Source organism: Jaculus jaculus, chromosome 6 (assembly GCF_020740685.1).
Source record: "Jaculus jaculus isolate mJacJac1 chromosome 6, mJacJac1.mat.Y.cur, whole genome shotgun sequence".
Classification (NCBI taxonomy): Eukaryota; Metazoa; Chordata; class Mammalia; order Rodentia; family Dipodidae; genus Jaculus; species Jaculus jaculus.
Window position 1 is genome coordinate 43,675,554 of NC_059107.1, and position 25,699 is coordinate 43,701,252.

The 25,699-nt window shown below is 45.3% G+C and overlaps 1 protein-coding gene across 2 annotated transcripts in view; it reads right to left on the reverse strand.

The window, feature by feature from the left end:
- Smyd1 (SET and MYND domain containing 1) overlaps nucleotides 1-25,699 on the reverse strand; it is a 67,759-nt gene that overhangs the window by 33,483 nt on the left and 8,577 nt on the right. For both annotated transcript variants that reach the window (XM_004660508.2, XM_004660507.2), the window contains exons 2-3: nucleotides 4,864-5,040; nucleotides 2,289-2,502 (exon numbers count right to left, since the gene is read on the reverse strand). In XM_004660508.2, the coding sequence (XP_004660565.2) occupies nucleotides 2,289-2,502; nucleotides 4,864-5,040 (391 nt within the window). The remainder of the gene's footprint in view (nucleotides 1-2,288; nucleotides 2,503-4,863; nucleotides 5,041-25,699) is intronic.

Consider the following 25,699-nt stretch of genomic DNA (forward strand, 5'->3'; position numbering starts at 1 on the left):
TCCAGCTCAGCCTGAGCTAGAGTGAGACCCTACCTGGAAAAAAAAAAAAGGGGGGGGGGAGGGGCCTGGAGAGATGGTTTAGCAGTTAAGGCACTTGCCTGAAAAACCAAAGGACCTCAATTCAATTCCCCAGGACCCACGTAAGCCAGACACACCAGAAGCAGGGGCGCATGCCCCTGGAGTTCATTTGCAGTGGCTGGAGGCCCTGGAGCACCTATTCCTTCTCTGCCTCTTTCTTTCTCTCTCTCTCTCTCTCTCTCTCTCTCTCTCTCTCTCAAATAAGTAAATAAAAATAGTTTTAATAGCAAAACAAAAAAATTGGTGAACTTTCAGGGAAGCATAGTGCTCTCCACAATACAGGTGGGTCTTATCCACAGGTTTAAGGCTTAATATGATTCAGCATGACCTCCCAGGTGCAAGAAAGAATTGTGCCAGCCGACTGACCTTGGACAAACTGCTACTCTTCTCCACAACTGCACCAGCCACTCCCTTAAAATCAATCTCTTGGGCTAGAGAGATAGCTTACTGGTTAGGGCACTTGCCAGCAGAGCCAAAGGACCCAGGTTCAATTACCTAGTACCCATGTAAAGCCAGATGCACAAGATGGCGTGTGTATCTGGATTGTATTTGCAGTGGCATGGACCTGGCATGTCTGCCCTCTCTCTCTTTCTCTATGTGCCCCTTCCCCCGCCTCAAATAAACAAATAAGTAAAATATATTAAAAAATCAATTTCTCCTCTTCTTTCTCCTGGCTTTCCCTCCCCTCCCCCTTCCTCCTGCCCTCCTCCTCCTTCTTCCTCTCTCTCTCCTCTCCCCTTCTCTGCCTCACTCCATGACTAGACAGATGGTAATGTGATCGCTGATGGAGGTGCTGCTGATTCAACAACCGCCCTCCTCATCACCATGAAGTAAGAGGTGTTGGCCTACCCCAAGGAATGCATGCACCTCCACAGCCTGAGGCCCAGGCTCTGATCCTTCAGGCTCCACTGGCTGCGCCTCTCTGTGGCCTCACCTGGCCTTGTTTTCCTCACCACCACAAAACCCTGACAGCTACACAGATACTCCCCATCCATCCTGCCTGGCCAACCTGGGAGGAATGGCCTTATTTGCAGAGTGACTGGTGGGCAGGAAGTATGGGTTGTGGACAGGAGCGATGTTAGAAAATGAAGATACGCGATGGGATAAGTTACCTTCAAAATCTGCCATTCAAAGATCATGAAAAGTTTGGATGCCAGATTCAGTTAGGGCAGGAGTGACCTCACAGAAAGCATGGCCAGAAGAGTGTTTAAGGACTGATGTTTGTGTTCATGCCTGTAATCGCAGCCCTCAGGAGGTGAGTACAGGAGAATTGGGAGTTGAAGGCCAGCCTGAGCTATGTAGCAAGATCCATCTCAAAAACACAAAAAATCAGTCAGGCGTGGTGATGCACGCCTTTAATCCCAGCACTTGGGAAACAGAGGTAGAAGGATCGCCATGAGTTCAAGGCCATCCTGAGATGACAGAGTTAATTCCAGGTCAGCCTGGACCAGAGTGAGATCCTACCTCGAAAAACCAAAAAAACACAAAAGTCAGAGGTGAGGAGAAAAAAATAGTGTAGGGTTGAGAGATCTTCATGTTAAGTTTCTGTCCCCTCTTTACCTCCAATCCTGATGGGCCTGATATTTTCTGGAAAGTTCTTAGTTGGACAATACTGGCTATCACCATAGCCTCTCATTTATGAAAAAAATCATACTCTCCAATGTCGTGTTGGCTGGTTGGTGGGTAGCGTTTTTTTTAATTATTTTTTTATTATTATTTTAGAGAGTATGAGCGAGTGAGCGAGCGACCGAGGGAGAGAATTGGCACACAGGGCCTCAGCCTCTGCAACTGAATTCCAGATGCTTTCACCACCTAGTGGGCATGTAAGGCCTCGCGCTTGCCTCACCTTTGTGGGTCTGGCTTCCATGGTACCCAGACAGAGATGAAACATAGGTCCTAAGGCTTTGCAGGCAAGCGCCTTAACCACGAAGCCATCTCTCCAGCCCAAGTGGGTGTTTTTTTTTTGTTGTTGTTGTTGTTTTTAATGGGATCATTGAAGGACCTGTCCCCGATCTCAGGACCTGGAGGAAAGACACAGTAGGTGTCTCTGCTACATGTGGGGAGCAGAGGGCCTTCACTGTCACTGGCCGGGACTAGAAGGCACTGTCAGGGCAGCTGGGGTGTCCTTCCTTCCTTCGGAGAAGCCCTGCCCTTCCACGGAGAAAGGAAGGAGGGTGCAAGAGGAGCGCAGGCAGGAAGCAGAGGCTTACCACCCCGAAGATGTGCGAGACGAACTGCATGCTGAACTGCTGGCTCTGCGGCGGCCAGTACTGCAAGAACGTGTCCACGTCCACCCGCAGCTCCTTCTGCTCCTCCTCCCCGAAGTGCTCCACGTGGTTCTGCAAGTCATCCACGGACACCAGGCAGCCCTCAGTGAGCCCGGTGCCCTCTCTTTCCACCCGCCACAGGATGCGGGCTGCAAGCCTGGGGGGAGGAGCAGCGTTAGAGGAGCTTGGTGATGCTCACACGCTCATTCATTCATTCACTCCCTCACTCCCTCGGCAAACTTTGGCGCCTAGCCCACAGCAAGCGGGGTGAGGAATAGATTTTTCTGTTCTCGTGACACTTCTCGTAATGAGGCAGATAAAGGCAAACAAGTTCATTTTAAGTTGTGTCTAATGTTATACAGAAAACAGAGCAGGTGACATGATAGAGTGAAGGGAAGCTAAGGCATCAAGGAGGTTCACTAAGGGGGGCAGGTTTGAGCTGTAGCTGGAGAGGACAGAAGGAGCCAGTCCTGTGAGGTTGGGAAAAGAGCAGTGGGTAAAATTCAGACAAGAAGGACCAGGCTTGGTCCCATGGAGAAACAAGAGGGCCTGGGTGGCTGCAGCCCAAGGGACAAGCAAGCAGTAGAGACAAATGAGTTGGAGATGTATGCAGGAGCCAGGTCACATAGGGTCTGGGGACTCAGAGAGATGCAGCAGCCTGGGCCTCCTGTCTGAATCCTGAGGAGGCAGAGGTCAAGTGGGACAGGAGGAAACCTCAGTGAGTTTTGAGTGCATATTCCCACCAAATGAATCCTGTGGCCCAGGAACACTTGTTGTCTCTCTGTTACATGCTGACCACGTTTATGTCACCTGGGAAAGGTTAGTGGCCCACGACAGACCGATGCCTGGAGAAAGATGCCCTTGCTCTTTGGCAAAGCCCTTTTGCTTCTCCTTTGGCTCAGAGTTATTCCTAGAGATGTGCCCTTCTAGAGTCTCTAGGTGTTCCCACACAGACCTCACGGAAACATCAGAAAATAAGAGTCGGGCTGGAGAGATGGCTTAGTGGTTAAGGCACTTGCCTGCAAAGCCAAAGGACCCAGATTCAACTCCCCAGGACCCCACAAGGTAGTGCAAGTGTATGGCTTTGTTTGCAGGGGCTGGAGGCCCTGGTGTGCCCATTTCTCTCATTCTCTCTCTGTCTCTTGCATGAATGCAAGAAAACAAATAGAAGTAAATAAAAAATTTAAAAGAACGGGAAAAAAAACTTTAAAAAATACAGAATATATAAATAAATAAATGAAATGTTTTTAAACCCTAAAAAAATAAGACTCAAGACAAGGTTTGAGGAAGTGCTATAGCCTCTAAATCCTGGGACTATGGTCACCACGCTCAGAGAATAGAGTCCACTGGTGAACAGATTTCAAGTCAGTATCAGAAAAACAACTAACAAACTCTGCCTATAGGAACAGTTTTCATCTCAAGAGATTATTATATGTATATAACTTTAGTAGATAGAACAAAGGAGGCTGAGAAGGCTGACTGAGACATTTCATCCTGCAGTATTTTAAAACTTCCTAGGAGGGCTGGGAAATTGGCTTAACAGTTAAGGCACTTGCCCAAAAAGCCAAAGGACCCAGGTTCAATTCCCCAGTGCCCACATAAAAGCCAGCAAAACACACAAGGTGGCACATGCATACAGAGTTTGTTTGTAGTGGCTAGAGGCCATGGTGCCCCCATGTTCTCTCTCCAAAAAAAAAGATAAAGAAAAAATGACTTCAGAAAGGAGTGTACCTTCACTCACACCTCCACAAAGAGTCTCCATCCCCACCTGCTTTGCTCTTGGGGCAGCTTCCTAAGCACCTCTGGGCATCTCAGCACCAGCCCCTGCCTACACTCAGGAGCTCTCCATACCTAGGCCCCGAGGTCCCCCAGGAATGTCCATCACTGGAGGCTATAGTGATGCCTCGGGCTACATATAGGACCACTGGTATATAGTCAGTTGAAATGACAGAAGATTGTATTTTTTCAAAGGGATATACAAAGCTCCAGCCCATTTGGTTAAATCTTATTTTTCAAGACTTTAAAATATTTATCTATCTATTTATTTATTATTTACTTATTTAGGAGAAAGAAAGAAGTATCTATCTATCGATCGATGGATCGATATATATAGATATATAGATATATATAGATATATGGAGAGAGAGAGAGAATAAGCACACCAGGGCCTGTGGTCTCCATAAACAAACTCTAGATGCATGTGCCACCTTGTGCATCTGGTCCTATGTGGGTCCTGGGGAATTGAACCTGCGTCCTTTGGCTTTGCAGGCAACTACCTTAACTGCTAAGGCATCTCTCCAGCCCAAACCTTTTTTTTTAAACAGTATAAAAAATCTCAAACTTGTAAAGCTTGGCAAATGCAAGTTTAAAAGTTGAATGCTGGGGAGTCATACAGGAGCCTGCCAGCCTGCTGCACCCAGGAGGGGCAATTTGGAATCAAATTAATTCTGTAGATACCAGGGGTCCCCGGGCCTTAGGAATGCCTTCGCAGTCACCACCCCAAAGGCCCCGCTCTGACCTGACGTTCTCACTGGGCACCTTCCCGTGTCTCTTGATGGCTGAGCACTCGTTCTTGTGGTTCACCCAGGCATCCTTCTGGCACGTGCGGTCGCAGTAATGGGCGAACTTGCACTGACCGCAGCGGTGAAGCTTCTCCTGCCTCTTGAAGCAGGTGTGGCACACGAAGTTTACCAGGCTGCCAGTGGAGGGAGAAAGAAGTCAGGGGGGTTGTGGTGGTTTGATTCAGGTGTCCCCCATAAACTTAGGTGTTCTGAATGCTAGGTTCCCAGCTGATGGAGATTTGGGAATTAGTGCCTCCTGGAGAGTGTATTGTTGGGGGCGGGCTTATGGGTATTATAGCCAGTTTCCCCATGCCAGTGTTTGGCACACCCTCCTGTTGCTGTGGTCCACCTTATGTTGGCCAGGGGGTGATGTCCACCCTCTGCTCATGCCATCGTTTTCCCCTGCCATCGTGGAGCTTCCCCTTGAGCCTGTAAGCCAAAAGAAACCTCTTTTTCCCAGAAGCTGCTCTTGGTTGGGTGATTTCTACCAGCAATGCGAACTGGACTGCAACAGGGGTCTTCATTCATATCATGTTGCTAATAACACATCACCGACAAACTGGGTGTGTTTAAAAAGAATTTTATATAAATGTTAGATATTTAAAATATGAAATGTTTGTAAATATTAGATATTTAAAATATGAGATGTGTCTACTTTCTATACCTCATTTATAAGGCTTATGCTGCCATAGTACAACCAAAATTTTAAAGATAGGACAAAATGATTTTAAAAGCCCTTGTGCCATTCTTTAAGTGTATTTCAGTAATCAAATGTGCTCTATATGTACATACATCCAGGCTGGTGTAACTTCCTTTCTAAGTGTGTTAATTACCTACGTAGAAGCCAAAAGCCAGTTGGAATCATCAGAGCAAGAGGTGCCAATATCTTGGCCTGTGCTCCCAGGTCATGAGGCCACTGAAGATGATGGGACAGTTCTGTACTGCCCCCCTGGTAAGTCACCTGTCTTCCTGAGCAGGAAGGATATGGAGACCCAAACAAAACTGGTGTACAGTCTGAAACAGGAGAGTCACAATTGAGGAGCAATCAGTCCTCCTGACTTGGCCAGCACGGCCCTGACTCATCCTGACAGAAGACACCAGTAAGCTATGGGGCTACTCCTGGGTCCCTAAAGTCTCCTTGGAGAGCCATTAATGACCTCCAAAATTAATCCTTAATTAAATGTAGCTATCTGCATGGTCTTAAACACTCAGAGAGAAATGCATAGCCAAAGATAAATAAAAAAGACCTTACACATATGAATGGCCTATTAAGTAACACAAGAACTTTCCAAGAGGGGAAACAAACATTAAGCCATCTTTTCCCCATAGTTTTAATTCTATAATAATAAAAAAAAAAAAGATGTTCAAAGGGTTATTTTCAAACCTAAAATATGTAAATAATTCAGGAGACTGGGTGTCGCCATCGCCGTGAGACACTAGAGCCCCGCTGGAAGGGACCCTAAGTCTTCATCCTGAGCACACCTACCGCTGTGAAGATAGACAGAATTGCCACTGGGATTCATCACACCCACCTACTAAGGTGGACTATATGTGGCCTTAGGAAAGAATGTTGTTTTTATATCAACCAATCAGGTATAATTAGAGACTCAATGGCGAAGATACAAGAGAATTTGGAAAAACGAAAGAAAACAAAAAAGCTGATAGAGGATGGTTTAAGTCATGGTTCGATCATTCCCCATGGTTAACAACTCTGCTGTCCGCTTTAGCAGGGCCGTTACTTTTACTTTTGTTGCTAATCACAACAGGACCTTGCATTATTAATAGATTAGTTGCTTCTGTCAGGGAACGCATTAATACAGTACAGCTTATGGTTTTAAGATCACAGTGTATACCATAAGACTCCACTCACCAACTCAATTGGGATCCAAGATTGGCTCTTCATGGCACATAGAAATGAGAGGCCAAATATAACCATTTTAAGTAAAAAGGCCCAGGCCCGACTTAGAGAACTAGTGGGCTAATGTGCTGACCTTTTTTTTTTTAAATTTTTATGTATTTATTTATGTGAGAGAGACAGACACAGAGAGAAAGACAGATAGAGGGAGAGAGAGAGAGAATGGGCACGCCAGGGCTTCCAGCCTCTGCAAACGAACTCCAGACGCGTGCGCCCCCTTGTGCATCTGGCTAACATGGGACCTGGGGAACCGAGCCTCGAACCGGGGTCCTTAGGCTTCACAGGCAAGCGCTTAACCGCTAAGCCATCTCTCCAGCCCTGTGCTGACCTTTTGCTTCTGCAAACTTTGCTTGCTCAATTGCAGCCCTTCCCCCTAAAGTTTCTGAGGAATCTCCACTTCAAGGACATTGCAGAAACACTCCACTGTGGGGGGCCTCTGGCCTCGGACCACCTGCTTAGAAAAGAAACTGAGGAATCTCCACTTCAAGGACAATGGAGATGACTTCATCTGCCTGGAGTGCCCCTAACTCCTGCCCCCAACTTTGCCCGCTGAAACCCCAAGCCAATCAGAACTGTTTAAATCAACCAATCATATATCTATCCCCTACTTCTTTGTTCGAATTCCTATATGAACCCCTTCCCCCAAAAGAAAGAGGCTCTCTCCCTCACTACCGCTGTGCCGGACTGAGTGGACAGAGCCTACACCTAGGCTTGCAATAAAGAAACCTGTTGCTTTTTTAAAAAAAATAAATAAAATAAATAAAAAGAGTTTTAGCCTGGCTTGGGAGGAGGAGACAGAAGGATGGAAAGTTTGAGGCCAGCATTGGCTACAAAGCAAGTTCCTGTTTGAAAACCAGGAGGAGGTGGAAGAGGTAGCCCACTGGTTAAGGCGCTTGTCTGCGAAGCCTAACAACCCGGGTTTGATTCCCTAATTGGAGTGCATTTGCAGTGACTAGAGGCCCTGGAGTGCCCATTCTCTTTCTCTCTCTCTCTCTCTCTCTCTCTCTCTCTCTCTCTCTCTCCTTGCAAATAAATAAATAAAAATATTCTTTTAAAAACCCCACAACTCCCATTACTCCAAGGTCAAGTCACAAGTATACTCACTGAGCTTCCTACGCTTTTATAAAGGTGCTGTGACCAAGTCAGAGTTTATTTCTGTTTGTCTGCATGGCACTGAATTTTCTAGCTTTGTGGAGGTACAATTGACATACATTACATGTATGTCATGTATTGAAAACATACATATTTGGACTGAAGTTGTGGGTCAACAGTAGCATACTCAGTATGCACAAGGTGCAGGATTCAATCACTACAGCCAATTAGTTTTTAAAGTATATGTTAGCTTTCTAACAGCATACCAAAATAATCAATTTAATTTTATTATTATTATTATTTATTTGACAAAGAGAGAGAGAGAGAGAGAGAGAATGGGTGTGTCAGAGCCTCCAGCCACTGCAAATGAACTCCAGACATGTGAGACCCATTGTGTCAACGTGGGTCCTGGGGAAGTGAACCTGGGTCCTTTGGCTTTGCAGGCAAATACCTTAATCGCTAAACCATCCCTCCAATCCCAAAATAATCCATTTAAAAAGAGGAAATGAGTGGTGGAGAGATGGTTTAGTAGTTTGAGCACTTCAAATTAAATAAGTTAAAACATATGTATGTATGTATATATATATGTATGTATGTATATATATATGTGTATGTATATATACATACACACATATATTTGTTTTGTTTTTTGTTTTTTGAGGTCCAGTCTCACTCTAGCCCAGGCTGACCTGGAATTCACTATGGAGTCTCAGGGTGGCCTTGAACTCATGGCGATCCTCCTACCTCTGCCTCCCAAGTGCCGGGATTAAAGTCATGCGCCACCATGCCCGGTTTAATTAAAATATTTTTGAAAATAAAAAGAGGAAATGAGACTGTAGCTCAGCAGTTAAAGGCTCTTGCTTGCAAAGCCTGACAGCCCAGGTTCAAATCTCTATTAAATATCACATAAAGCGAGATATACAATGTGGCACATGTATCTGGAGTTCATTTGCAGTGGCAAGAGGTCCTGGTGTGCCCATTCATTCTGTCTCTTATTTTGTTGTCGTTGTTGTTTTTGTTTTGTTTTTCAAGGTAGGATCTCACTCTGGTCCAGGCTGACCTGGAATTCACTATGAAGTCTCAGAGTGGCCTTGAACTCACAGCAATCCTCCTACCTCTGCCCCTCAAGTGCTGGGATTAAAGGCATGCATCACCACACCCAGCTTCTCTCTCTTTCCTTGAAAATAAATAAACTTTAAAAAGAAGAAATGCTTACTTTGGTTCAGGCTGCTCTGTTGCTTTGGGTCTTTGGGCAAGCCCTGTGTGGCAAAGGAAGCTGCTTTCACCATGGCAGCTGGGCAGCAAAGAAAGGAGGAGCAATGGCCAGGGTCTGGATGTCCCTTTGAAGGACATGCCCCCAGTGACTCAATTCCCGTCCATCTAGCCTCGCCTCCAAAAAGTCCCTGTCAGGCTAGAGACCAAGCCTTCTCCAAAAGGAGCCTTAAGGGAACTGAAGAGATGGCACTTGCTTGGAAAGCCTGATGACCCAGGTTCGATTCCCACGTGAAGCCAGATGCACAAAGCGGCCTATGTGTCTGGACTTCGTTTTCAGTGTCAGGTGGTCCTGGGGTGCCCATACTCACTCACTCTCTCTCTCTGTCTCTCCCTCTCTCTGCGTCTCTCCCTCTCTCTGTCTCTCTCCTTCTCTCTCTCTCTCTCTCTCTCTCTCTTCCCCCCCTCCCTCTCTCTCATAAGTAAATAAATAAAAATCTTTCTTTTGTCTTTTCATGGTGGATCTCCCTCTAGCCCAGGCTGACCTGGAATGCACTATGTAGTCTCAGAGAGGTCTCAAACTCACAACATTCCTCCTACCTTTGCCTCTGAGTGCTGGGAGTAAAGGTGTGTGCCACTGTGCCTGGCTTTAAAAAAAAATAAAATAAAAATAAAACTTTATTCTATTTTATTTCTTTGAGAGAGAGAGAAGCAGACAGAGAGAGAGGATTGGTGCATCAGGGCGTCTAGCCACTGTAAACAAACTCCATATGCATGTACCACCTTGTGCATCTGGCTTACATGGGTCCTGGAGAAGTGAACCTGGGTCTTTTGGCTTTGCAGGCAAGCACCTTAACTGCTAAGCCATCTCTCCAGCCCTTGCTTTTTATATATATATAACTAATATTTTTTTTTCTTTTTTATGAGAGAGAGCAAGAGAATTGGCATGCCAGGGCCTCTAGCCTTGGCAATCAAACTCCAGACACGCATGCCACCTCATGCACATGCATCACCTGTGCATCTGGCTTATGTGGGTTCTTTGGAGTTGAACCTAGGTCCTTTGGCTTTACAGGCAAATGCCTTAACCACTAAGCCATGTCTCCAGCCCTATTCAGTCATCTTTCATGCTGGTGTGATAAACTTTGAGTCATCTGCAAATCTGAGCACCTTTCCTAGGTTGGGAAAGAAACAGGAGGGGCAGTGCTTCCCTCTGAACCCAAGAGACGGAGCAGGAATACAAGCCCAAGGCAGAGAAGGAAGGGGGCAGAGCCAGGAAAGCATCCGAAAGGGAACAGTTAGGAGCAAGAACAATCGTGCCAGCAGTCACTTGTAGCTGTACACCACTTTGCTCATGGGTGCCCACTAAAACTGCTCTCAGGCTGGAGAGATAGCTTAGCAGTTAAGGCACTTGCCTGTGAACCCTAAGGCCCCGTGTTTGATTCTCCAGAACCCACGTAAGCACATGGTGGCCATAGTGGTTTAAATGGATGTCCCGGGCTGGAGAAACGGCTTAGTGGTTAAGCACTTGCCTATGAAGCCTAAAAACCCCATTTTGAAGCTTGATTCCCCGGTACCCACATAAGCCAGATGCACAAGATGGCGCATGCATGTGGAGTTCATTTGCAGTGGCTGGAGGCCCTGGAGCGCCCATTCTCTCTCTATTTATCTGCCTCGTTCTCTCTCTGTCTTTTTCTCTCAAATAATAAAATAAATAAACAAACAAACAAATTTAAATGGATGTCCCCCAATAGATTTAGGAGTTTATTAAAACTTGTAAATTAGGCCAGGGGTGGTGGCACATGCCTTTAATCCCTGCATTCAGAAGGCAGAGGTAAGAAGATTGTCATGAGTTCAAGGCCACCCTGAGACTCCATAGTGAATTCCAGGTCAGCCTGGGCTAGAGTGAGACCCTGCCTAGAAAAATGAAACAACAAGCAAACAAACAAACAAAAAACCACTTGTGGGCTGGAGAGATGGCTTAGCGGTTAAGTGCTTGCCTGTGAAGCCTAAGGACCCTGGTTCGAGGCTCGGTTCCCCAGGTCCCATGTTAGCCAGATGCACAAGGGGGCACACGCGTCTGGAGTTCGTTTGCAGAGGCTGGAAGCCCTGGCGCGCCCATTCTCTCTCTCTCCCTCTATCTGTCTTTCTCTCTGTGTCTGTCGCTCTCAAATAAATAAATAAAAATTTAAAAAAAAAAAAGTTTTTAAAAAAAAAAAAACCACTTGTAAGTTAGATCTCCAACCACCTGGCTGAAGATGTCGCAGTGGGTGGATCCTAGGATCCAGCCCTGAGATGTGTTTGGGGTGGCTTTGGAATTCCAGTCTAAAGATACGCAAAGTGCTGGAGCTTCGTCTATGTTCCTCAGTGTGCTTGGTGTGGTGATGGTGATGGCTTTCCTCTCGCCCTACATGGACCTGTGAAAAGGGAGTCAACTTCTTGCGCCATTCTGTAATAGCCCCTGGATCTCTAAGCTTCAATAAATCCCTTCCTCCATAACTGTGCCTGGTTTGGAAGTTCATCCCAACAACTGCAGCTGTCTACTATAGTGATGCATGCATCTGAAGTTCATTTGCAGTGGCTAGAGGCCCTGGCGCACCTATTCTCTCTCTCTCTCTAATAAATTTAAATTTTTCTTTAAAAATTGCTCTCATGGGCCCCTGGTTTCCCACCAGGAATAGATGATAAGACCCTATTGCTGAAGATTCCACATACTTGGGCTGCAAGGCCACTGAGAAATCCTGCTGGAGCTGAGATGATAACCTCCTCCATATAGACCAGCTGACAGAAAGCTGGAAGAAGCCATTCTGCATGCAGTTCAATGGGAGAGAGAAATCACCAGTGAAGATACCCAACAGTGGACACTGCAAGCCTTTTATTTTGCCCGCCAGGCCAAATGAGCCAATGGATGCAATAGTGGCATGTCTGTCATGAAGGAAACCAGTTGCCCTCTAATTGGACTGGAAGCCTGCTCCATGGGAGGGAATACATTACTGATACTGAAAACTTAAAACAGGGGTAGTCATGAGCCCTAGGGATGTAACGTCTGCTGCTGTCTGGCTAAATGTATATACTATGCTCATCAAACTGCCCAGTAAGCACTTCTCTTAATGTTCATACCCTTATATTAATGCTACTCTCACTTTTGGTAGAGAATATTCTCTTTTCAGGTGGCAGTGACCTTGGGATGACTCAGAAGCCATCATGGTGCTGTAAAGAAGTGACAGGAGTGCTCAGTACTGCAATATCTCTATCACACCTTCCAAGGCTCAGGGTCCATTGCGATGCTCCCCCCAGACACAAAATGGCCTGGATATCCATGACCTCACAGTGCCTGACACTACCTACATAAGACCATCATAATAGGAGGAAAAGATGGTGACCTCAAAATAAAAGAGAGACTGATTGAAGTGTATGATGGAGAATGGAGTTTCAAAGGGGAAAGTGGGGGGAGGGAGGGTATTACCATGAGATATTTTTTATAACCATGGAAGTTGTTAATAAAAAAAAGGAAAAAATTGTTCTCATGACTTACATCCAGGTTGATATTTTCAAAACATTAGAGTATAGTAATATTCATATACATATATTGATATTTTGTAAATACATTGTGTTTTATACCTGAATTCTGTACTGAGCAAAAACATTATGGTGCAAAGTTCTTATCAAGTTCACTGTTTCAAATGTTAAATGCTCAGAAGTGGTGTGCATGCTTAGCATAAGTGAAGTCCTGTATTCAATTCCCAATACCCTCAAAAATTTTAAATTAAAAAATTTAATTTCAGGGCTGGGGAAATGGCTTAGCAGTCAGGGTGTTTGCCAGCAAAGCCTAACAACCCTGATTCAATTCCCAGGACCCACGTAAGCCAGATGCACAAGGGGGTACATGCATCTGGAGTTCATTTGCAGTGGCTCTCTTTCTTTCTCTCTACTTCTTTCTCAAATAAGTATTTTTTTAAAAAAAATTAATTACAAAGAATTAAAATTTAAATCCATCTCGGGCTGGAGGGATGGCTTAGTGGTTAAGGCATTTGCCTGCAAAACCAAAGGACCCTAGTTCAATTCCCCAGGCCAGGACCCACGTTAGCCAGATGCACAAGGGGGAGCATGAGCCTGGAGTTCGTTTGCAATGGCTGGAGGCCCTGGAGTGTCCATTCTCTCTCTCTCTCTCTCTCCCTCTTTCTCTGTCAAATAAATAAATAAATGAAAATAAAGTTTTAAAAAAATTTAAATACAACTAAAAGCTCTGTCAGCACTCAGGAGGCTGAGGCCAAAGGATCATGAGTCTAAAGAGCCTGGGCGACTGGCAAGACCCTGTCAAAATAAACAAAAACCTGGAACACTGAAGCTCTCTAGTTCTACTGCTTCGTCTTTCAGCACTGCTTATATCTCACCTACTTACAATGCAGTAATGCGTAGTGGAGTCAGCACCATGGCCTGTGGCCAGAGCAAGTTCCAAGAATTCTGAACTCTTACTAAGAATTGATTCTCTGCAGTGTGTACACATGCAAGATCCAACAGAACTGCCTGTGACTGGATGGCTGCTTTTTGCTTGTGTTTTTGTTTCTTGTAATGCACATGTTAAGAAAAACAATAAAGATTCTTAAAAGAAGAAGAAGAAGAAGAATTGATTCTCCCTGCTGAGGATATGGCTCAGTGATTAAAGGCATTTGCCAGGCAGATGTGGTGGTGCACGCCTTCAATCCCAGCACTCAGGAGGCAGAGGTAGGAGGATCACTGTGAATTCAAGGCCACCCTGAGAGTACATAGTGAATTCCAGGTCAGCCTGGGCTAGAGTGAGACCCTACCTAGAAAAAGAAAGGGTGGGGGGGCATTTGCCTGCAAAACTTGACAGCCTGGGTTCGATTGCCCAGTACCCATGTAAAACTAGATGCTCAAAGTAGTACATGCATCTGGAATTCTTTCTCTCTTTCTCCCCTCATAAATAAATAAATAATATTTTTTACAAAAGCATCAGTCAGGCTGGGGAGATGGCTCAGTGGTTAAAGCACTTGTCTGCAAAGTCTAACAGCTCAGGTACCCATGTAAAGCCAGATGTACAAAATGATGCATGCACCTGGAGTTGAGTTGGAGCAGCAAGACCCCTGGCATGCCCATACACACACACTCTCTCTCCCTCTCTCTCTCTCTTCCCCTCCCTCCCTTCCTCCTCACAAATAACTAAATAATATTTTTTAAAGTCATTAGTTAAGAACTAATGCTCAAATTAGCTGAGGCTGCATTAGCTGAGACTATGCATAGGAAAGGGTGACTGTACAAGTATGAATCTGTCAGATTGGCTAGGAGAAATACAAGTTTCCAAGGACAAGCAGGAGTTTAAAATGTAATTCAGTTGAGTCAGAAGCAGTTATTTAGAACATACGCCATTAGACATTGGCCGGGCAGAGGGGGCGGGGATGATCTTATCTTTGACATGGCTTAAGTGGGTTGGTGCATGGCAATAGTGCAAAAAAAGTGGAGTCTCCATTGGCTTTATTATTACTTTTAAATTCTGTGCAAATCCTCCCTTATTGCTTTTATCAGAGATGGACTGGCTCTTCTACATTGCCCTACCCTGATACACACAGCCCATGTGACTTACTGAGACAAGTTTTCCCAGACTGACTCAGAGGGAAAGAATACCTCTGAGTCGGCATCCACCTCTAGGCTCACATGAACTAAGATAATACACTTCTACTAGGGTCCTATTATAGAATAAACCACGTAACTACATGATATCCCTGAGAATAAGTTTCAGCTGCATGGCCCACACGTTTTAAGAGTCACTTTGACTAGGAGAAAGCTGTAGGCACAGCCCTGAGGTCCTGCAGAACAGGGCAGCTTTACAATCATTTCTATCATCATGTATCAGGCCTTGAACCAATAAAGCTATAAACTCAAAGATAACTCCCCATCCATTTATCCCATGAGCTTCTTTGAGAAAATACCTTCACTGTAAGACTTATCTTCTTGTCTTTCTTTTTTTCCCTCCTTCTTTTCTTTCTTTTGTTTTCTTTGGAGACAAGGTCTCATGCACCCCAGGGTGGCTTCAAACTTGATATGAAAAGTCAAATCTGGCCGGGCGTGGTGGCGCACGCCTTTAATCCCAGCACTAGGGAGGCAGAGGTAGGAGGATCACCGTGAATTCGAGGCCACCCTGAGACTACATAGTGAATTCCAGGTCAGCCTGGGCTAGAGTAAGACCCTACCTCAAAAAAACCAAAAAAAAAAAAAAAAAAAAAAGTCAAATCTGGAGTCAGTCCAAGTTGAGTTCAACTCCTGACTTCAACATCTCCTAGCTATGTCAGCTTGAATAAGCCCCTCAATTTTTCTGAGCTTTTTATTTTATTGTCTGTGGCTTTTTGTTTTGTTTTTGTCTTTTCCAAGGTACGGTCTGGCTCTAACCCAGTCTGACCTAGAACTCACTATGTAGTCTCGGGCTGGCCTTGAACTGACAGTGATCCTCCTACCTCTGCCTCCCGAGTGCTGGGATTAAAGGTGTGTGCCACCACACCTGGCTGATTTTTAAACTTTTACTGACAACTTCCAGAACTATAGATAATAAACCATGATCATAATCCCCCCTCTCATGACTCCCCTTTGCCCCCTCCCAAATCTTTCCTCCACTCAATCCCTTCTTTCCAAGTAGTCTCTTCTAGGTTGAGGTAATCATTTTTTCCTCTTATTATGCAGGTCTTGATTAAGTACTGTCTATGAGGTCATGAATATTGAGCTCCTCCCCCTCAAAGAAACTATGTGTACCAGGTGTGGTGGCACAGCCTTTAATCCCAGCACTCGGGAGGTAGAGGCAGGAAGATAGCTGTGAGTTTGGGGCCAGCCTAAGACTACATTGTGAATTTCAGGTCAGCCTGGGCTACAGCGAGACCCTACCTCGAAAAAAAAAAATCTATGAATATCAAAGCCACTTTGTGTCTAAATGACAGCATTGTCTTCCTGTGACACTTACATTCTTTCCACCACCCTTTTTGCAATGGGCCCTGGTCCTTAGAGATGTAATAGAGACGCTGAACACTCCACTGTCACCTCTTTTTTCTGAGTTTTTGTTTCCTTATATGAAAATAAAAATAGCAATAATGACACCTGGATATTTTGGAGTGATGACTATTGTCTAACACACAGAAAGCCTACATAAATTGGTCATGGTGGCACATGCTTGTAATCCCAGCACTGGAGGCTGAAACCATCCTGAGATACATGAGACCCTGCCTCAAACAAATAAGTAACAGAATGCGTGTCCTGAAACTGGTAACATGCTACGTAAGGGCTGGAGAGATGGCTTAGCAGTTAAGGCATTTGCCTGCGAAGCATAAGGACCCAGGTTCGATTCCCCAGTACCCATGTAAGCCAGATACACAAGGTGGACATGGATGTGGAGTTTGTTTATAGTGGCTGGAGGCCTTGATGTTCTCTCTCTCTCTAATAAATAAAGTATTTTAATAAAAAACACTACATGAGCCGGGCATGGTGGCACATGCCTTTAATCCCAGCACTTGGGAGGCAGAAGTAGGAGGATTCCCATGAGTTCGAGGCCACCCTGAGACTACATAGTGAATTCCAGACCCCGCCTCAGAAGCAACAACAAAGGGCTACACGAGAGTGCGCTGCCCCTGAGTTCTCATCCTGGCACTCAGGAGCCAAAGTGGATCAGAAGCTTAAGGTCATGCTCAGCTCCGTAGTGAATTTATGACCACCATGGGATACATGAGACATGACAAAACAAACTCAGCTTATCCCAGCGGCAACAAGGAAGTTATAAAGAAGTTCCAAAGCTGCCCTACTCAAGGTGACTGGAGTTAAGTGAACAGTAAGTGTTAAGCACCCAGCACCCAAGCCAGCAGCGGACACTGCTCATTAGATATCACCCTGGCCTGCCCATCTGGCTGTCCTGTGGTGAAGCTGGTGTGTGAACGCTGAGATCCTCCCTCCTCCAGCACCCCCTCTTAATTTTAGCAGCTGTGGGAGAGTAAGACAGCTGGATTTGGAGAACCTCGGTGTGAAAACAACCATTCCCCCTACCCCCCCCCCCCGCCAGGACTTGCCCCAGCAAAGCAATGGCCAAAAGACACGAAGTCCCAAAACTTTGTTTTTTTTTTAAATAATATTTTTATTTATTTGAGATAAATAGAGAGAGAGAGAGAGAATATGGGTGCACTAGGACCTCTTGCCACTGCACACAAACTATAGATACATATGCCACTTTGTGTATCTGGCTTTTTATATGGGAACTGGGGCATTGGGCCCATAATGATAGGCTTTGCAGCCAATTGCCTTTAACTGCTTAGCCATCTCTCTAGCCACTACCCCACACCCCGCGTAAGAAAAAACAACCTCTTTTCTGATTCTAGGAAAAAGAGTGTCTGTCCTAGCATAGTGACCCTCAACAGGTCTTATGTCTCCTCAGTTTCCTACTTCCAGTTCACAAGAATTTTCAAAGCAATATTTCTTAGTCATTCCCTTCCTCCCTCCCTCCCTCCCTCCCTCTCTCTCTCTTTCTCTCTCTCTCTCATCTTTCCAACTCTTCTGAGTGGTGGTGATCATTATCCTCACAGGGGTGTTAGTCTCATATATCCCTTCACTGGGCACTGCTCCCAGCACAGGAGGTAGAGCTCCCCCACCCTTGCCAAGCCTGCCTGCTTTGGCAGCAGCCTGAAGTGTGCCCTGCTCTGGGTCAGGTCTCCAATCACTCCTGCACCCCTCTCCTGGGTCCTGTTATCTGTCAGAGTCGAGAGGACTGGATGACAGCTGCACAGCTCCTTGTACGGAAGGAGTCGGTCACTGACAGATAAATGCCAAGACAAGGTGTCCGCATGGTGGACTGACAGCTCTGCAAACTGCCAGCAGAGAACTTAGCCAGAGACTCTGCCTGTCCAGGATGCTTCGTGTCTTAAAGGGGTGGAATGGCATCATTGTGTAGGTGAACTTTTATAAATAAAGTTGAATTTCCAACTTTAAAAACAACTCAACCTGCCAGTGGTCTCCCTCAAAAATGGGGGGTGTCTTAAAGAATATTCTGTCCTTCAAGTGTCCAGACAACTTCCTGATATTTTGAGTTCCTTTGCTCGCTCCTTTGGGGTTTTTTCCTTCTTTTCTTCCCTTCCTCCTTCTTTCCCTTAACACATTCGTATTGATGTCTTTTCTATGCTGTGCATTGAGCTAGGTAATATCAGGCATTAAATATATAATGAAAACAGACCTTGCCTCCCAGTGGACCCCAGGTTGGAGGGATCTGCAGTCCACAACTCAGCAATTTGCTATAAGAGTCAAGAAAGAAATATTTTGTTTCCACTGAGGTTGGGGAGGCAAGAAATCCAGAAATTCCATTGTGGTGGTTTGATTCAGGTGTCCCCCATAAACTTAGGTGTTCTGAATGCTAGGTTCCCAGCTGATGGATATTTGGGAATTAATGCCTCCTGGAGGGAGTGTATTGTTGGGGGCGGGCTTATGGGTATTATAGCCAGTGCCCCCTTGCCAGTGTTTGGCACACTCCCTGTTGTCCAACTGATATTGGCCAGGGGGTGATGTCCACCTTCTGCTAATGCTGTTGTTTTCTCTGCCATCATGGAGCTGCCCCTCAAGTCTGTAAGCCAAAATAACCCTTTTTTTTTTTTTCCCAAAAGCTGCTCTTGGTCGGGTGATTTCTGCCAGCAATGTAAACCTGACTGCAATGTCCATCAACTAGGCAGCGAGGAGACACAGTTCTGATCCTCTAGAGATGGCTGGGCTTGTACTCAGCGAAGGTCAAGGTCTTCTGGAACGTGCACTGACATAAGTTGAATGTTTGGGGATGGACTGGAGAGATGGCTTAGTGGTTAAGGTGCTTACCTGGAAAGCCTAAGGACCCAGGTTTGATTCTCTGGTAGCCACATAAGCCAGATGCCCAAGGCAGCATATGTGTCTGGAGTTCATTTGCAGTGGTTGAAGGCCCTGGCATGGCTGTTCCCTCCCCACTCAAATAAATAAATATTAAAAAACAAAGTTTAGGGAGCAGGTGGCATGCAGACAGGAAGCAGCCTATGGTGATGGGATGGCCTATTTGGGGAAATGGTGTTGAAAATAGCCCGACTTGGTGGACATGAGATGTTTCTCTCAGCACACCCTCATCCTGCAGACAGAGAGGAGCCGCTGTGGGCATTCACAGAGAGGAGCAGCATTGCCACGGGCGGGAGGCTCATTCTGTTTCACTGTGACAAACCCGAATGTGATTTTTCATTTGTCCATGTCAACCCTTGAGGCACAGGGCTGTACTGATATTTACACTGACTATTGTACACTCAGGGGTGAGTTTGGTTCCTGCGTCAAGCCTTGGGAGTATCTGTTTATTTTGCTTTTTGTTTTGACTTCTTTATTTGCTGAGCCACGACCCTGTGATGTAACCTGGGTACTTGGGATCCTCCTGCCTTACCCTCTCAAGTCCTAGAATTGCAGGAGTGCTACACACCCAGCTGCCTAATTTCTTTCTCTTTTTTTTTTTTTTTTTTTTTTTTTGTTTGTTTTTTAGAGGTAGGGTCTCTAGCTCAGGCTGACCTGGAAGTCACTATGCAGTCTCAGGGTGGCCTGGAACTCTGGGTGATCCTCCTTCCTCTGCCTCCGGAGTGTTGGGATTAAAGGTGTGTACCACCATGCCCAGCTACTTTCTTTTTTTTTTTTTTTTAATTTTTTATTTATTTATTTGAGAGCGACAGACACAGAGAGAAAGACAGGTAGAGGGAGAGAGAGAGAATGGGCGCGCCAGGGCTTCCAGCCTCTGCAAACGAACTCCAGACGCGTGCGCCCCCTTGTGCATCTGGCTAACGTGGGACCTGGGGAACCGAGCCTCGAACCGGGGTCCTTAGGCTTCACAGGCAAGCGCTTAACCACTAAGCCATCTCTCCAGCCCTCTTTTTTTAACATTTTTATTTATTTATTTGAGAGAGAGAGGCAGATAGACAGAAAGAGAATGGGCACACTAGTGCCTCCAGCCACTGCAAACAAACTCCAGATGCATGTGCCACCTTGTGCATCTGATCCTGGGGATTCAAACCAGGGCCCTTTGGCTTTGCAGGAAAGTGCCTTAACCTCTAAGCCACCTCTCCAGCACTACTTTTTTTTTTTTTTTTTAGATAGGGTCTCACTCTAGCCCAGTCTTAGAATTAGAACCTACTCTGTAGTGCCAGGCTGGCCTCAAAGTCACAGTGATCCTTCTACCTCTACTTCCAGAGTGCTGGGATTAACAACATGAGACACCTTACTTGTTTGTTTGTTTGTTTGTTTGTTTGTTTGTTTGTTTGTTTGTTTTTTGAGAGAGGAGAGGGAGAGAGAGAGAGAGAGAGAGAATGGACATGCCAGGGCCTGCAGCCACTGCAAACGAACTCCAGATATATGCACCCCCTTGTGCATCTGGCTTATGTGGGTCCTAGAGAATTGAACCAGGAAGACACCTTCCTTTTAATATCATTTTTTCTTACAATCACTGTCACAAGCCTGAAGAGTAAGGCTGGGCAGACAAGCAGAAGTCCAGAAAATGTAATCAGAGCTTCAGAGGAGCCATAGCATAGGCCACCCAAGATGATGTCAGTAGCCACAGTAAGACACAGTCACAGACAGGCACTGCTGTCAAAGGAGCCCCTCTACCCTGACTTGGGGACGCTCTCTCAGCCGCCTCAGCAGCAGCCTCAAAGGCTCGCGGTGGAGGTCCTCACTGTGAGGCTCAAGGAAGAGCACTGACCAGCAAGAGCTTTGGGAATGCTTGTAGAACTGAAAGCCAATGCCAGTAGGGCATTGCAGCAAGGCCTTGGACAAGAACCAATCTCATTTTAACATACACCAGATGTCTGAGTCTTATCTTGAAGAGACTCGTGCTCCAGAAATCATTGAGCTTGGAGTTTGCAAAGTAAAAGAAAAGCTGAAGGGACTGGAGAGATGGCTCAGTGATCAAGGTGCTTGCTTACAAAGCTTGACAGCCTGGGTTCAATCCCCCAGTACCCCCATAAAGCCAAACGCACAGAGTGGCACATGTGTCTGGAGTTTGTTTGCAATGGCAAGAGGCCCTGGTGTGCCCATTCTCTCTCTCTCTCTCTCTCCTTTCAAATAAATAAATAAAAATATTTTAAAAAGAAAGAAAACCTGAAGCACAAGAGAAACAAACCCCTCCATAGCTTCTTGGGGAGCAGAAGAAATGCAAGTGGCAGAGAAGAGGAAAAGAAACAACCAAAAGAGATAATGAAATGCAGAACCAAAGGTGAGCCTTCATCACAAAGGGAAAAGTAGACAATGGAGAAAGGACCAGCACCAAGGGGCTAAAGAGATGGCTCGGAGGTTTAGGACACTTGCCTGCAATGCCAAACGACCAGGGTTCAATTCCCCTGTACCCTTGTAAAGCCAGATGCACAAAGTGGTTCAGGCATCTGGAGTTTATCTGCAGCAGCTGGAGGCCCTGGAGAGCCCATATTCTTTCTCTATGTGTGTGTTTCTCTCTTTGTTTGAAAATAAATAAAAGCAAGCAAGTAAGCATTGGCACCGGTAGAGAAAGAAGCCAATAAAGGAAGGGCTGGGAGATGGTTCCGTGGGTAAAGCGCTTGCCATACAAGCATGAGAACCTGATTGCAGATCCCTGGCACCCCCATAAAAGGCGGGCATGGTGGTGTGTGCCAGCAGTCCCAGCTCCAGACAGGCAGACATGAGAAACCTCGGGGTTCACTGGCTAGCTAGTTTGTCCCAATCAGTGTGAGATTCTGTCTCAAAAAGTGGAGAGCAGGGCTGGAGAGATGGCTTAGCGGTTAAGCGCTTGCCTGTGAAGCCTAAGGACCCCGGTTCGAGGCTGAATTCCCCAGGTCCCACATTATCCAGATGCACAAGGGGGCACACGCGTCTGGAGTTCGTTTGCAGAGGCTGGAAGCCCTGGCGCGCCCATTCTCTCTCTCTCTCCCTCTATCTGTCTTTCTCTCTGTGTCTGTTGCTCTCAAATAAATAAATAAAATATGAACAAAAAAATATTTTTTAAAAAAGTGGAGAGCAAATGAGGACCTCTGGTTTACACACACACATAACTGTACACACGCACACCCTCAATATACAAACATGCATACTACACACATACACATAACAGAGAAAGAAATAGAGAGAGAGGGAGGGAAGAAAGGAAGGAGCCAATTACCTGCTACTGGAGCCTTTCTGTTGTTAACCTATTCTAAAAAAAGTTGTGCCTTCAGAATATTGTTCTGAAATACACTAAGAAAGCATGTAACACCAGGAAAATTCTTCTGAGTACCAGGAAATAGTGACACAGAACCATTATTCTGAAGCATGTCTCCCTTCCTTCCTCCTCTTCTTCTTCCTCTTCCTCCTCCTCCTCCCTCTTTTCTCTCTCTCTCTCACTCTCATTCTTTCTCTCAAGTAAATAAACTAAATTAAATTTTAAAATATTACATTTGTGGGAAATGTGCACCAACTCATGACTACATGCTTTAAAAAACCTACTTTCAAGATGTTCCTGCCATAAGGCACAGGATGGTTGGTACAATCACTTGCACACTTACAGGCTTGAGCCCCCTTCCCCTCGTCTCAAGTTCAAGTCTAATCATCAGATGAAAATGAGAGGAATACGGCCTCATTCTGCAAACAAGCTGCTATTTAGTTTTTGGTTTTTGTTTTGTTTGTGGTTTTGTGAAGTAGGGTCTCACTCTAGCCCAGGCTAACCTGGAATTCACTCTGTAGTCTCAGGGTGGCCTCGAACTCAAGGCGATACTCCTACTTCCGCCGGGATTAAAGGCATGTGCCACCACACCCAGCCACTCAAATGTTTGTTTGTTTGTTTACAGGTTGCTATCTGGAATAGTCTGCACTTTTGGCCTAAACCCTCAGCACTGGTAGGAAGATTGCTGTGGGTTCAAGACCAGCCTGGAACTAGAGTGAGTTCCAGGTCAGCCTGGGATAGAATAAAACCCTACTTTGAAAAAATAATAATAACAAAAGCAAAAAGGAAATTATTCCCAAACTGTTGGGTTTGGTGGTCATTTAGTAAAATTTAGCAATAGGACTCACGGACACACAACAGATTTTGTGGCATATCTTGTTTCTGAAGTTAAAAGTGCCAAATTAAAGGCATCATTCCAAATCTATTGTGGTTATCCTTAGCTATAAATACACACATTGAAAGAGTAACATGAATTATTTAACAAACACCATTCATTTTCTAAACAATTTGTTCAAGAATTTCTCTAATCCCTTTATTAAATTACTTCCATTTATAGCATCATTTGTCCTCCACCATCCCCTCAGCAGTTGTTAGCAGATCAAGGGCACATGTGTGCTCTTGAATATGCCAGGACTAATCCTGGCTTTCCCACAGGCTCACATCGAATTACACCAGCTACAAACCCAGCTGTCCCCCACTAGGCCTAGAGAAGCTCATAACCACTCTGGTTTGCAAAAACAGCCTAGCTGATTTGAATATCCTTGAAAGGACTCAACTTTTTCCCATGCTGACTTTGATTGTTTTCCCTACATTCATACATATACATAATCTCTTGGGCACTTTCTTTAAAAATATTTTTTTCTATTTATTTGAGAGAGAGAGAGAGACAGAGAGGCAGATAGAGGAAGAATGAGTGTGCCAGGCCTCCAGCCACTGCAAATGAACTCCAGACACATGAGCCACCTTGTGCATCTGGCTTATGTAGGTACTAGAGAATCGAACCTGGGTCCTTAGGCTTTGCAGGCAAGTGCCTTAACTGCTGAGCCATCTCTCCAACCCTCTCAGGCATGGGTTTTTTTTTTTTGTTTGTTTGTTTGTTTTGGTTTGGTTTGGTTTGGTTTGTTTTTTCAAGGTAGGGTCTCACTCTAGCCCAGGCTGACCTGGAATTCACTATGGAAGTCTCAGGGTGGCCTCGAACTCACAGTGATCCTCCTAACTCTGCCTCCCCTTCTGAGTGCTGGGATTAAAGATGTGCACCACCACACCTGGCTCCTCTTGGGCACTTTTAACTCTTTAATCAGAATCATGGGAGAACTGATCAAGTTTTTGGTTGTTTTTTTAGGGGGGTGTAGGGAGCTGGGGGAGTTTTCTTGGGGGGAGCGGTTGAGGTAGTGTCTGGCTCTAGCCCAGACTGGCCTAGAATTAGTCTCAGGCTGGCCTCAAACTCACTATGATCCTCCTACCTCAACCTCCCAGGTGCTGAGATTAAAGCGGCATGTGCCACAGTACCCAGCCTGGTCAAGTTACATTAAAGAACTTGAAGGGAAGGCTGGGGTGTATCAGTGACAGGATACTTGCTTACTCTGTAAAGACTCTGGATTCATCTCCTATCACGGAGTTGGGAGTAAAACAGAGGGAAGAGTTGAAAACAAAAATCCAGTAACTATCCTTGCTTCTTCTCTATGTTTTGTGATAAGTCAGACTGATTTAGCAAACTTGTGTAATAAGGCATGGTTGTGGTAGGCTGAGGAATAGTCTTTGAAAAATGTCCATGTCCTAATCCTAATGCTCAGGGCATCAAGGGAGACAGAAAGTGGGAGAAGTGAAGATGCCATACTGATAGGTTTTTTAAAAAAACATTTATTTATGGACTGAGGAAATGGCTTAGTGGTTAAGGCATTTGCCTGTGAAGCCTAAAGACCCTGGTTCAATTCCCCAGGACCATGCAAGCCAGGTGCACAAGGTGGCACATGCGTCTGGAGTTCACTTGCAGTGGCTGGAGGCCCTGGCATGCCCATTCCCTCTTTCTCTCTATCCACCTCTCTCTCACACACACAAATATATATATAAATAAAATATTTTTAAAAGAGACACTTCAAAAATATTTATTATTTATTTGTTTATTTATTAGAGAGAGAGAGGCAAAGAGAGAGAAAGAGAATGGATGTGCCAGGGCCTCCAGCCACTGCAAAGAACTCCAGACACATGTGCCACCTTGTGCATCTGGCTTATAAGGGTACTGGAGAATTGAACCTGGATCCTTAGGCTTTGCAAGCAAGTGCCTTAACCACTAAGTCATCTCTCCAGCCCTATACTGATTTGGCTTTAAGGATGTAGGAAGGGTGATGGATCCATCTTTGAAAGGTAGAAGAAAGCAAAATACAGATAGGTGAGTCATTTTAAACTTTGAATTTCCATACCCCTAAGTTGGTGAATCTGTGTTGTTTTAAGCCACTGAAGTTTTGATAATTTGTTCCAACAATAGGAAACTAAAATATTGGTTTATTACCATGAGCACTTTTTTCCATCCTTTCTAAAAGTTTTATTTATTTATTCATATGGGGGGACGGGTGGTCATTCCAGAGCCTCTTGTGGCTATAAACAAACATCACATGCTTTCCTCACTTAAAAAAATTAATTACTTATTTGCAAGCAGAAAGACAGAGAGAGGGGCTGGAGAGATGGCTTAGTGGTTAAGGCACTTGCCTGCAAAGCCTGAGGACTCATGTTCAACTCCCCAGGTCCCACATAAGCCAGACGCACAGTGACACAAACACACAAGGTGGCACATGTGCAAAAGGGGGTGCACATGTCTGGATTGTGAGTGTAGTGGCTGAAGGTCTTGGAATGCCCACTCTCTTTCCCTCTCTCTCCTCTCTCTCTC